The sequence below is a fragment of the Theropithecus gelada genome, chromosome 12, assembly GCF_003255815.1.
Source record: "Theropithecus gelada isolate Dixy chromosome 12, Tgel_1.0, whole genome shotgun sequence".
NCBI classification, from domain to species: Eukaryota; Metazoa; Chordata; class Mammalia; order Primates; family Cercopithecidae; genus Theropithecus; species Theropithecus gelada.
The window spans coordinates 101,564,378-101,577,770 of NC_037680.1; the positions used below are offsets into that span (position 1 = coordinate 101,564,378).

A 13,393-nucleotide genomic window follows, 5' to 3' on the forward strand; every position below is an offset into this window, starting at 1 on the left:
TGGATATTCATTTCACCAATAAGTGAGTATTTCAAGATACACAAATTTGATAATTCAAAGTGTGGCTTTCTTTCTTAAAAGCAAATGAAGTTGGCTGGGCGCAGTGGCTCATGGTCTGTAATCCCAGCACTTTGAGAGCCCAAGGCAGGCTGATCACTTGAAGTCAGGAGTTCGAGACCAGCCTGATCAACATGGTGAAACCCTGTTTCTACTATAAAATACAAAAAATTAGGCAGGCGTGGTGGCATGCGCCTGTAATCCCAGCTACTGGGGAGGCTGAGGCAGGAGAATCACTTGAACTCAGGAGGTGGAGGTTGCAGTGAGCCGAGATCATACCATTGCACTCCAGCCTGGGCAACAGAGAGAGACTCCATTAAAAAAGAAAAAGCAAAAGCAAATGAAGTTATTTATAAGATTATACATTACCTTGTTGGAGTCTGGGTTCTTAACATAAGGTTCGGCACCACTTGCAATGTTTCCCATCAAGACTTTTTCGATTTTGGCCACCAGGACAATTTCAGAATGTGGATTGCTTACAGAAAATACAGCCTGTGTACAAAGAAAGCAGCTAATAAGCATGGAAGAAATCACATTGTAGACATTTACAAAATTCCACTTTTTCAAAAAAGGACAGCTTTAAGGGAATTTTTATTCAGGAAATTGCTCATCTTATGTGATCTATTGGTAAGAATAATGGTACACGCATTTTCCATCTCATCACAAGTAAACAAAGTGCCACCTGCTTTGGAAATTTTAGCCATTCCTCCGGAAGTCCCTTGATGTGAGGTTCTTCTGATTGTCTTGGCGTGATGGTGTCGATGTTGCCATTTTCCAAAGCCACAGAAGCCCCCAAGAGCATCTGTCTGACAGCAGCATGGTTTAGATCCACGTGAAAATCAGCAGAAATCTTCCTGCCGTCTCTGAGGTCATAAAGTGCCACACTCACAAAAAAAGGCTCAATCTGCATGAAAAAGAAAGAACAGATGTTTTTGACATAAAATCATTATCCATGCGACAGCCTCGTTAGTACATCATTTAACAAAGCAGTAGATAAAATAAATGCAGCAGGCAAGCTCCCCTTGACTCAGTGACCCGGAATCCTGTCCTCCAGCAAGTGCCTTAGATCCTAGTACTGGATCTCATTGGTTCTTTAGTTTCCCTGCCAAGAACTCTCTTCTTTATGTTGCTTTTACATGCATGGTTGGGCCTTACAAATCCTTCCAGTTATTTCCCTTACAGTCTTAGAAAACACATGCCACCTCAGTCTCCTAGGCCCTTGAAAATCTGTAATGAAATCCTAGAAGTTTCCAGACTGCACTGTGGTTGGACTTCACTAGACCAACCACGTCTCTGTTTTTTATCACAGCTTGATAGAATCATAATAATAGCTGACAGTTGTTGAGCATTTACTATGTGTTTTGCACTGTTCTAAGGCACTCCTAACACATTAGTGTCACAGATACATATTAAAGCACAAAACACTGTGGCAAGCAGGTAGGTGAGCATCAGGTTGTGAGGGAGTCTGTTGGCAGAGAGGGTGGCACGTTTCCCGAGATGAGTTGATATCTTAGTTGAATTTTTAAAACAGATACTAACTATTTTTTCTCTTATCTTGAAATAATTTTGAATAGAGAGAAAGGTTGTGTATAAGGTGCATAAAACCACCTTATTTATCCCCCTTGCCCGGATTCAACTGTTAACCTCCTGTTTCTCTCTCTGTCTCTCTCCCTCTGTCTGTCTCTCTCTCTCTCACACACACGCACATGCACTCGCTCTCGCTCACGCAGTCACCTATTATAACCAGTGTGAATGCTTTGAGAGCAAGTTTCCAGTATTATTCCTCCCCTAAATACTCCGGTGAGTGTTTGCCCCAAATGAGGACACTCACATGCCTAATCACTGTGCAGCCATCCAAGTCAGGAAAGTCATACGGGCCTAAAACCACTGTGCAACTCACATGCTCCTTTCAGTGCTGCCAGTTGACTCAACAATGTCTCTGCTTTTCTTTCTGGTCCAGAATCCCATCTAGGACTACTCAGTATGTTTTTCTGCCATTTCCCTTCAATTTACTTCAGTTAAAACTGTTCCTCAATCTTTTTCTCTCTTTCAGGTTTTTGGCCTTTCAAAGACTACAGGACATACATTGTGACATACATTCAATCTGGGTCTGTTGTGTGTGTCCTCATGACAGGATTCAGGTCATGCTTTTACGGCAGTACAATCTCGGATCGATGCTTGATTTTCATACTTCATTGTTTCAAGAGCACACAGTGTCAGCTCCTTTAGCAGCTGTGACGTTAACCTTATCTGCTGGTTTTCTCCATTATAAAGGTCACCATTTTCCCTTTGGCAATTGATTTGTATTTGTGGAAATATGTTCTACCCCCATGTCTTGCTACTCATTAAACACAACCCACCCTAGTCTTCATCTCCATTGATAACTTCCATTGCAGTCAACTACCACCACAATGGTGGCCAATGGTGATTTTTCAGTTCCACCATTCTTTCTACACGTATTAGCTAGTATTCCATCATAAGGATGAACTTCCCTTTCTCCCTTATTTTGATATTAATTAATTAATTTATTAATACAAGTATAGACTCATGGATTACTGTTTTACTCAATGGGTTTTGCTCTTACAATAATTAGTGTTAGTGTGATGCTGAAATTGTCCCAGATTTGGCTAGAGGCATTCATTCAAGGTAACTTCTGGGTATTTTTTTGGCAAGTCTCCATCATTTTCTGAGTACTTCTTTATCAAATAGTATGTTCCAGACTTATCCTATACTTCTCATGCTCCAGATATTTCTCCAGGGAGCCCTGGTTCCTTATAGTGAGGGTGACATTTACAAACGACGATCTGGGTGCTTGTTGTGCTCACTGTCACTGGGATATCATTGCTTCTGTGCCCTCCCATCATACGGAGGTAAGAAATACACACACACACACACACACACACACACATAATTTATCTCTATCTGTGTATGAATACTTATTAAAAACCAATTAGTTCATGTTTATACCTCTGCTTCCAATACAAACACTCAAGGGTTCGTTCTAGCCTTCCCATTTTTTTATATTGGTAAGTAGGTCCTCCAACAATGAGAACCCAGGATCTCATTACCATGAATCTGTTTACTTACTTGTTCCACCAGTTACTTATTGATTCAAAGTAACCAGTCTCCCAACCATACCAGCCATCTTTTCTAATTGCCTCCTCTGGGCTGCCCTGCACCTGTATCCCAACACATCCAGGACAGGCTGCTTCTGTTCCTCTTCATGGCTTTCTCTCCCCATCAATTCTTGGGTGCTCACCCAAATTCAAGCCTCTATGTGGCTTTCCTCTTAACCTCTTGTCCTCAGGCTAGGAAGGAAGTGGAAGATGTGAAAATGGGAAAGTTATGGAAGATGAGAAGAAGGAGAAATTTCTTGGTCAAGTTTGAAAGAAGTAGGAATTAGGTAAAGAGTTGGTTAGAAGGGATTTCTAGGTAGGGTGTGTGACCACATGTGCAAAGACATAAGACATCAAAGAGCACAGGAAAAGAACATTAGAGTGGGATTAGAGTGGAAGCAAAAAGAAAAATTGGTAGGAAGTTTTCGTGGGAGAGGCATTTGAAAAACATTAAGGAAGTATGACCAAAGAGCTTGGATATTCTTTGCATGTGTTTGTATTGGTTGATTGGAGAAAAAGTTTCACAGGGGCATGAATACAGAAAATTCCCAGGTTTGAGGATAAAAGAAATGAAGTACATGATCATACCATTGGTTGATATAGGGGATAAAGATACAAAGATGAATTCTAAATGGGACATAGAAAGTCATCTGCGGGACATCTCAGTGGCAGCTGGATGTGTGTATTGAGCCGAGTCAAGGAAACTGGACTGGAGAGCTGGACTTGAGAGTTTTTTTGTGTGTGGGGTCCTGTTGAATCCATGAAATAGAAGAAAATCAGAACAGGATTCTGGAAAGTATCAACATGCAAAGGATGGAGATGGGAGTAGGGAAGACAACTTATAAAACAGATTGGGAAATAGGGAAAAATTTTAAAAAACAAATAAAAAATTTTAAAATGCTGCCAGAGTATTACAGAAGCTAAGAAAGATTCAAGAAGGAAAGAATGGTCAACTAGAAAAATCTCACGACAGAGATAAAGACCAAATTAATATATGCCTATGTAATTACATACATATATGTACATATATACATATATTGAATACATGCACATATATGTAGTTATACATTTATGTGATTAAAATTGGAATATGCCTATAAAAACTAGCATTTTTACTGTTTTAAAATGCTACTTAATTTTGAGTTGATGCCAATCTCTACCAGTATCCTATGGACAAACAGATTATAGTGAAACACCATATTGTGATCCAGTTTATTATTATACAGACTCACTCATACTGTGGGTTTTGTTAAATGCTTAACGGTATCTCCTGTCTTTGAAATGTAGTAATGTGACTAGTTTATACCAAGGGGACAAGTTCAATTTCTTAATATTAGCAATACTTGCCAGCTCCCTTACTGTTAGAAAAAAGTTTTTGCATATGAAATAATTCAATAAATTATTTTTTAAAATATAAAGCAATTACAAACTAAAAGTTTATAGTATACCAATTTAAATTAATTTAGAAAAACTCTTGTTTTGTGGTAGTGGTTGTCTGCCAAAAGTTGAAAAATGCAAAAATTACAGAAAAATAACTCAAGTGAGAACTCAAAACACATTGAAGGTCAAAGCAAAACCCTTATTATTTTTTCCTGAATTGTTGCATTTTGATTTTCATTTCTACTTGTGAATGGAAATAAATACCTACTTTGATAACCCATCAAAAATTAAAGCTCATGTGGTGATTCATTTCTTTCTTCCAATCCACCTTTTCAAAATAAATGTCAAATCACTGTCTTTTCAGTGAGGATTTGTTTAACAAAGCTCTGCAAAGCCTAACAAATTAATTCATAGGTTTCTTGTGTTTAGAATTCTGTACTCTTCTGAAAAAAACTCAACGATAAAATTTTAAATGTAGTTCTACTGTGATGTAGCTTTATTAGTTCAGATTTTTGGAGTCAATTTCTATTTTCAAAGAAATATTTTATACTATAAAACCATCAACTTGAATTTGGTTTTCAATTTACTGACTAAAAAATTACATGCTGTCAAACACTGTTTTCTCATCACGAGGATGTTATTTCAGGGAGTCTTTAGAATCTCATTCATTAAATGCAGTAGTTGGCTCTTAAGCAACTTGGAGAAATACTTCAATTAATTTAAAACATGCTCATTGAATTAAGAACAATGAGTTTAAAAATAGTTTCATTAAGGAAAGAGTGTCATTGAATAAATAAGCAATGATTTTTAAAAAACAATGACCTTAAATAACAAACTGCTGTGAAGGTGAGGCTGACATTATTTTTTGTATTATTGCTCATAGGCACAATGAAATTATTTTTCTAAAGTAATTTCCCAGTTTTTCAACATATGTATCAACTGTAAAATGAAAAACAACACCGACATACAAAACACTCCAAATCAACTTAACCCTTCAGTCTGACAGATACCAAAGGACACACTAACTTGGGTCTCTGTACTTGGCCCTGTTCTCTTGCCTGGAGAGATTGGCCTAAATACAAGCATTTGGCTTCTGAATATGCATCTTAGTACAAAGAAAGGAATTCATGTGGAAGGAGTCATATGCCCCTGGCAGTAGAAAGAAAAGCCCACTATCTTTGATTTTCAGTTTCTAAATTGCATTTAAAAATGTTCTAGGTCAAAAAAAGCATCTATTTTTATTTAACAAGGTGACTAAGTGACATTACCATTTGAGGTAATGATATGGTTTGGCTGTGTCCCCACCCAAATCTCATCTTAAATTGTAGTTCTCATAATCCTCACGTGTCGTGAGAGGGACCCAGTGGGAGGTAATTGGATTATGGGGGCAGTTACCCTCATGCTGTTACCGTGATAGTGAGTGAGTTCTCACAAGATCTGATGGTTTTATAAGGGGCTTTTCCCCTTTTTGCTTGGCATTTCCCTTTGCTGCTGCCATGTGAAGAAGGACATGTTTGATTCCCCTTCCGTGATGATTGTAAGTTTCCTGAGGCCTCATCAGTCATGTTGAACTGTGAGTCAATTAAACCTCCTTCCTTTATAAATTACACAGTCTTGGGTATGTCTTTATTAGCAGCGTGAGAACAGACTAATGCAGGTATTTCCAAATGGTTCCAAGGACTAAGTTTCTAGATTTTTGTTTTGTTTTTATTTTAAAATCCTGCATGAAGGCATGATCAGATTACTTCTAACACTTTCCACTTTATGGGAGTTGCTCTTGCCATAGTCCACAACATCCTCCACTTTGCCATATCTACCGGATGGACTCCTCTTTCACTTCATGTTCCTCAGCTTCTTGGCACCACTACCACAGCTACCCATTCGCTATTGGTTTCATGATTCCTTGGTTTATCTTTATGCCAGCAGCCATTTCTGCTTAGATTTCTTTGGTCACTTCTCTATTCATCCTTCAGATATTTTATTTGGTTTCTGGCCCCTTCTCTATGGTCATAGACATTTTTAGATCCCCGCCCCACAACATTATTGTCTGAACTAGACTTCCAAATTTGTGTTTCCATTCATGGCCACTCCATTTTTTTTTTTTTTTTTTTTTTTTTGAGACAGAGTCTCACTGTGTCACCCAGGCTGGAGTGCAGTGGTGTGATCTCAGCTTACTGCAACCTCCACCTCCTGGGTTCAAGTGATTCTCCTGCCTCAGCCTCCCAAGTAGCTGGGATTACAGGTATGTACCACCATGTCCAGATAATTTTTGTATTTTTTGTAGAGACAGGGTTTCACCACGTTGGACAGGCTGGTCTCGAACTCCTGACCTCAGGTGATCTGCCTGCCTTGGCCTCCCAAAGTGCTGGGATTACAGGCATGAGCCACTGTGCCTGGCCTCCAAACTTGCATTTGAATCTGTTCCTAAGATATCTCTCTTTGGATATCTAATCGTCCCAACAAGTGAAACATGTTCATAATGGTATTTTTGACTTGTATTGTGCAAATCTCTCTCAAGTGTTACCATTTTAGCAAATGGCATCACCGTGTGTAAAGCTGTCCAAAGCAAAAACCAGTACTCATCCTTGAGATTTATTTTTCCATCATCCAGTATATCCAACACATGAGGAAAACCTATCAGCTCAATTTACAAAACACCAGTCCAATCCACCCATTTCTCTCCTTCTCTCTTGCCAGCCCTTGTTCAAGCCATGCAATAAACGGTGGTAGTAGCCTCCTAACTCTTCTTCTTGGACAACTCTTGCGTTTTTGTTTGTTTGTTTGTTTGTTTTGTTTTAAACCTTGTTTTTAAAGTGCTTTAAACCATTGAATAGCGTCCACTCACACTTAGGATAAATTCAAACTCTTCACTGTGGCTTAAGGCCCTATATCATCTTATCTCTGTTTCTCCTACGTCATCTTGGTATGTCCTTCACCTCCCTAACTCTTTTCAGTTCCTAGAACTTGCTAAAGCTTACCTGTCTCAGTGCATTTGTACTTCTCTTTCTTCTGCCTAGAATGTTCGCCGCTGACCTGCCTTTTTATCCTTCCCAACCCTTAGGTCTCTATTCAAAATCAGCTCTGCAGAGAGGGCCTTCTATGACCATCCTGTCTAAAGTAACCCTTTCCTGCATTCCTCTGGAACACCTCTCTCCATATTTATTTCTTTTAAAGAACTTGGAATACTGTGCACTTAAATCGTTCGTTTTCTTGTTTGCTTTCTTCTGTTTTAAAAAAGAATCTGATTTTCAAGACACTGGGGACCTTGCTTATCTAGTTACTTCCTGTTTTCCCAGTTCTTAGGACAAGTCTGGCTCACAGTAGACACATGGAATAAGTGTATTTGGAGAATGAATAAACCTGACTTCACCTACTTTCATTTCTACTCACACCTAGTACAAAGTTAAAGTTATAGAATATAAAAGAGCTTCATTTTTCAACAAGATTCTTATTGGTGACACATTTCCATGTTAGCTTACCTGTCAACAAGAATCTCACATATATCAACACAAATATCAATAACTTGCATGAAGTTTTGACAAATTTCAATGCAATTTCTTACATATTTAGATGACGGTTAAGTATTTAATGAACGCTTACTTTATACCAAGCAATGTCTGAGTACCTTTGATACGGTACCCTGTGTAACCACAGTGATCACTTGAAATAGGTATTGTTACTGTCTCCATTTAAAGGAGTGAAGGCTGACAGTAGGCCGTTGCCCAGCGTGGCACAACTTGTGAGCTGGAAAGCCAGGCAATCTAATCCCAGAATGCCACATCCCATTTGAGTCTCCTCATTAAATCAGAGGTCCACAGCATGGACCTTTTCCTGCTCTATATCTGGGGTAGGAGGCTCAAAGCAAATCATTGAGGTGCTAAAGACACAGGTCAGTCGATATCAAGTAGAGTCTTCTGAAAAGGTTAATTCTTTCTGCCATCCACTCACTGTCACAACTAACAAGGCTAGTTTCACTGGATCATAAATAGATGAAGGCATGACATGTGTGGACCCAGTTTACAGTGAAAATTTAATGTGGTTTCTGCCTTCGAAAGCCAATGTGACTCCTATCAAGGATCTGGAAATGAGTTTTCCTCTTTTAGGTGAAAGATGACAACTGAGGATGATGGATTAGAAAGTGAACAGAATGCATTAAAAAATAATGAAAGGAAATATGCCAAAATATTAACTGTGCCTTATAGTGATTAGGATATTAATATAATCGAGATTGATATAGAATTATGAGTGATTTTAAAAAATAATTCAACATTTAATAATGTTTATGCTCATAAACAGTTCCCTTCCCACACATACATTCACAATCCAGTGGGACTGACCACTAAAGTACTAAGAAGAAGTTCTCAAGAGAACTCACACAAATATCAGTGAAGCTCCTTTGTCATTTCTGCTATTTACATGTCCCATCCTGCTAGTATTTATTTAACATCCATCTAATATTATTTTACTTGATACACTATTTAGATTTGTCCTCAGCAATAATGGCTGGGAAGTCACAGGGTTTGTTAGCTTTGATTTTTCTCTAATAGACATGAAAATAAATATAGAGTAAAATAAAAACGTCCATGTAAAAGCCATCTTTTACATGGATAAATATAGAAAGAGTAAAATAAAAACTGTAATCCCAGCACTTTGGGAAGTTGAGGCAGGCAGGTAGCTTGAGCCTAAAACCAGTCTGGCCATCGTGGCAAAACCTCATCTGTATAAGAAACACAAAAAACTTAGGTAGGCGGCCACAGTGGTGCGTGCCTGTAGTCCATTACTCGGAAGCCTTCGGTGGGAGGATCACTGGAACCCTGGAAGTTGAGGCTGCACTGAGCAGAGGCTGCAGTGAGCAACAATGCGCAACTGCACTCCAGCCTGGGCAACAGAGCAAGACCATTTCAAAAGAAAAAAAAGCCATCTTGAGTACTACTAAGAGGAGTCACACAATGCCATAGAAAACTCTAAACCACTATGCTGATTTCATAGAAAATCCCCAAACACAGTCCTTTAATGTTTTTTCTTTAAGTTAAAAGGAAAATTTTATGGCAGTATATTGATAAAGTATAATATATTAATATTTAATTGTGCTTTATTCATACAGTGTATTATAAAGTGTTCCACTTTAGAACTTGTAAACTTGTGTAATGTGGGAAAATGCTGTTAATAATGTTCCCTGGTACACTAGATAGTGTGAAACCAGTGCCTGGAATTAGCAGGAATAGAAGAGATTTTGACTAGGGTGGTGTAATGCTGGCTGAATGGTATAAGATGTAACAGAGGAGAAACTTACATTCGTTATCGGATCATTTTCATTCTCCGTAACACATCCCTGAAGATTTAAGTTGAGGGTTTTACAGATGATCATGATTCTCTTGGCAGCTTTTTCTTCAAATGGTTTGATCACAGACTCAGGTTCCAAGAGATCTTTTTTGTGAAGTTTCAAGGTCTAAAAAAGTTTTGAATGAGTCACCAAACATCCAACATAAAAAAGAAATTCTAAATTATAATCCCCAACTGTATGGATCAAGTTCATATCTGCTTAGAAAAAATTTTGACTTACATCTATGTCTGGATCTAGAGAGAACAGATTTAGCCTCTCCATGTTTCGAGTTGTTCTTACAGTATCTTCTGTTTCTGTGAGGTACTACAGAGAAAATCGTGTTAGTCCTTGGTATCTCAATATCCAGATACAGCCCGACACATCCACATGGCCAAGAAGCAGCCCCTTAGTATTATCACCATTTCAGTATTACCCATTAACACTTGGCAAATCTTGTAAAAGTTTCTTTCCCTTTTGAGCTCTGTGTGTATGTTAATGAAAACACATAGGTTAATGGAAAGTTCCGAATTAGTTTCTTAGTCTAAATCTTAAAAGAAAGCATTTACGTCTTTTCCGTGAAAGCTGTAACTAACAAATAGCTCAAATCATTTTTGCAAGTACAATGTCAACTTTATTACCTTTGCAAAGTCTGGGTGTAGGTTGTTCTCTAAAGAATCTGTTTCCTCTGGCGTGCATTCGCAAGTTACAGAATTATCCAGTGAATCTTAAAAAGATATACCAAGTCAGGTTATTAAATATTACTCATGAGTCACACATTCTTCTAGCCTGTGACTTACAAAACTAAGTTAGACTTCAGAGCTAAGAGGGACATTGGTGAGCCTAAACTTTCCTTGTGTTCTGACTCCTGAACATTGCTGGGTGATCTGGGCCTGGAAATCAGACCCTCTGAGGATCATTTTGGGATTCTGACCATGATACCATCTTGTGTCTACAAGAACTTTGGATTTTTACACTACATTTATACTTGGGGTTGTCTTGACCTACTTAATTAATGCATACTAAAGTTTTCTTAAATATGTACATATTTTTGGTAATTCTCGCTCTTAGGCTGTCAATTTAGAATCCACCTTCTTGCTTCAGCTACTTAAACTCTGTAAGACACTGTAAACATTAATACTATGGTTGTTATTATTAAGTAAATCATAAGTGTAAAACACCTACTATGGCATACAGTAGTTGTGTTAAAACAACAATAGTTTTTTTCCACATTATTCTATGGCTCTTTCACTCTAGAGCCTGAGACGTAGACGAGGAGAACTTAAAGATGCTTTGGTTTCTAATGTACCATGTGCTGTGCAAAACGCCTGAAAATAGTTTTGTTTTGGGAGGAGTGACTAACTTTGCTGGTGTTGAACTTGCCTTCTATGCAGCTACAGGCTTGCTTTTCTAACCTTCTTTTCACCTTTTCTTTCCTCTCTCTTGTTCCCTTCTCTTTGCATAAAATGAAGTAGACTCTTATGAAGGAATCAGGATGGGGAGAAAAAAAATTTAATCTTATAAAAATTCCATTACCATGTATAATTTTTGAAACTTTCACATATAAGATGATCACAGTATGATCAAAAAGCACAAATGAAAGATGCTTTTTAACTTACAGGAAGGAATTCATATTTGCCTTTACAGAGCATAAGATTCATTAATTAAATTTAATGAAAGACTGAAAACCACAAATTGCCCCCTAAAAAGTAATGTCCCATTGGACATGAGCACATTTTTGATGCTGTGACAAATGATTCCCAACATCATTTGCTGGGGGACAGCCTCAGATCATTGCGAGTTGACTCTCAATTGTACTTATGTGTGGTGGCCATTACTGTGCAGTAAAGATTTAGGAGTGATTAGTGATTTCTTGGAACAAACGGCCCCAGGATGGATGAGTTAGAACAGACAGCGACTACAATGCCTAGCAGCTTGAGTGAACCAAAAACACAGGTCACACTGGACAAAGGAAAGAAGACGGCTTCATATGCTCTCACCCAGCCCCAGATCAGTGAGCTCTGTGCTCCTCCTCCCTTGGTGGGGCCCCTCAGGACTGATTTGCAGAATGCGGTTGAGGGTGTGGATCCATTCATCCATATCTGACTCTGTTTCAGCTGCCAGCACAAAATAGGTCAGGTCATTCATTTTCAATTCAAAGGCATATTTTCTTAGTCTGTTATTCTGTGGTATAAAAAGAAAGAAAGAAAAAAAAAGAGAATACCAAAAAATAAGCCTTCGAGAGAGAGACCATTTATGTGGGCTTGAGGTTCCAAAAGTCTTTCCATACAGATAGGTAACATAAAGAAGATTTTCCAAAACAAGACAAAATTTTAGATGGCTCTGATCATTTTGTTTGGTTTCTTTCAAAGCTTTTTGTGCTAAGAAATAACTTATTTAGGGTTTTGTTGATTGGATGTACATGTTAGCTTAAACATTTCATCATGGGCATGTGCTTGAGTATATTCTCAACTCTTGGTAAAAGTTTCTTTGAGTTTCTGCCTGGACTGTCTCACCTTATGTTCTGTGATTCACTCCAGGTGGGCATCTGACCCTATCACATCCCAGAGGCAGCTCTTACCGAGATCACTAACAGGCCCTGTGTTGCCATACTATCTTAAGGACTATTTCTTTCTTCATATCTTTCTTGTCCTTGCAGCATAATTAACACGATGGCCACCTCCTCCTTTCTGAAACTCACCTTTCTTCAGTTGCCATGACCACATTCTATTCTGGTTTTCCTTCCACCTCATTGGCTGCCATTTTTTGATCTCCTCTGCCAGCTCTTCCTTCTTCTCATGACCTCTAGTGAGAATCCCAACTATGCCTCAGACTCCTTTCTCTCCTTTATTTCTCATCTGTTCCAATAGCCTCAAATGACATCCATGTGCAGTGACACCCCAGTTCCTTTCCTGGTTCTGGCTTCACCAACCTCCGGATTCTTCTATAACTTGACATCTCTACTTTGCATTTTGTGACCAACCCACAAAGCCTTGTTCTAGTTCCTGAATGTGTTCCTGTCATGTTCTTGTTGCTGCCACAAGGAAGGCCTGAGACAGGTTGGCCCCCTCCACCACACATGCTCTCACAAGCACAGTGAGCATGATGTATGTCCTCATGTACTTATATGATTTGTATCCACTCTTCAGATCTCAACTGAAACTTTCCTCAATTTTCCAGTCTAGGACAAAAGGACAAAGGTCTGGTCCTCCAGAGCACTTACCATGATTTGAAATTATTTGCTTATTCATTTTTGTTTATTTGTTTTGACAAATACATGTCTCCCTTAAGGCTACCTCCGTGAGGACTGGATCAGTTTTGCTAACCACCAGATCATGTAATAGTGCGGACACATGAAGGATTCAATAATGGTGGGTTCGAAACCAGTCATATTTTATGAATGGAACAGAATAGGTTCCTATTCCAAGTTGACATTCTAGTAGAGAAGAGGTGAATGGATGAATGGTTGAAGGAATGAACAAACAATTGAAAAACAAAGGTTCTCCATTCTGCAGAGAAC

The 13,393-nt window shown here is 38.5% G+C and overlaps 1 protein-coding gene across 4 annotated transcripts in view; it reads right to left on the bottom strand.

Annotated features, from left to right (window-relative positions):
* The window catches only part of DOCK10 (dedicator of cytokinesis 10), a 279,740-nt gene that overhangs the window by 99,487 nt on the left and 166,860 nt on the right, over nucleotides 1-13,393 (bottom strand). For all 4 annotated transcript variants that reach the window (XM_025404350.1, XM_025404349.1, XM_025404348.1 and 1 more), the window contains exons 8-13: nucleotides 11,874-12,057; nucleotides 10,515-10,600; nucleotides 10,117-10,200; nucleotides 9,847-10,002; nucleotides 740-961; nucleotides 427-549 (exon numbers count right to left, since the gene is read on the bottom strand). In XM_025404350.1, coding sequence (XP_025260135.1) covers nucleotides 427-549; nucleotides 740-961; nucleotides 9,847-10,002; nucleotides 10,117-10,200; nucleotides 10,515-10,600; nucleotides 11,874-12,057 — 855 coding nt within the window. The remainder of the gene's footprint in view (nucleotides 1-426; nucleotides 550-739; nucleotides 962-9,846; nucleotides 10,003-10,116; nucleotides 10,201-10,514; nucleotides 10,601-11,873; nucleotides 12,058-13,393) is intronic.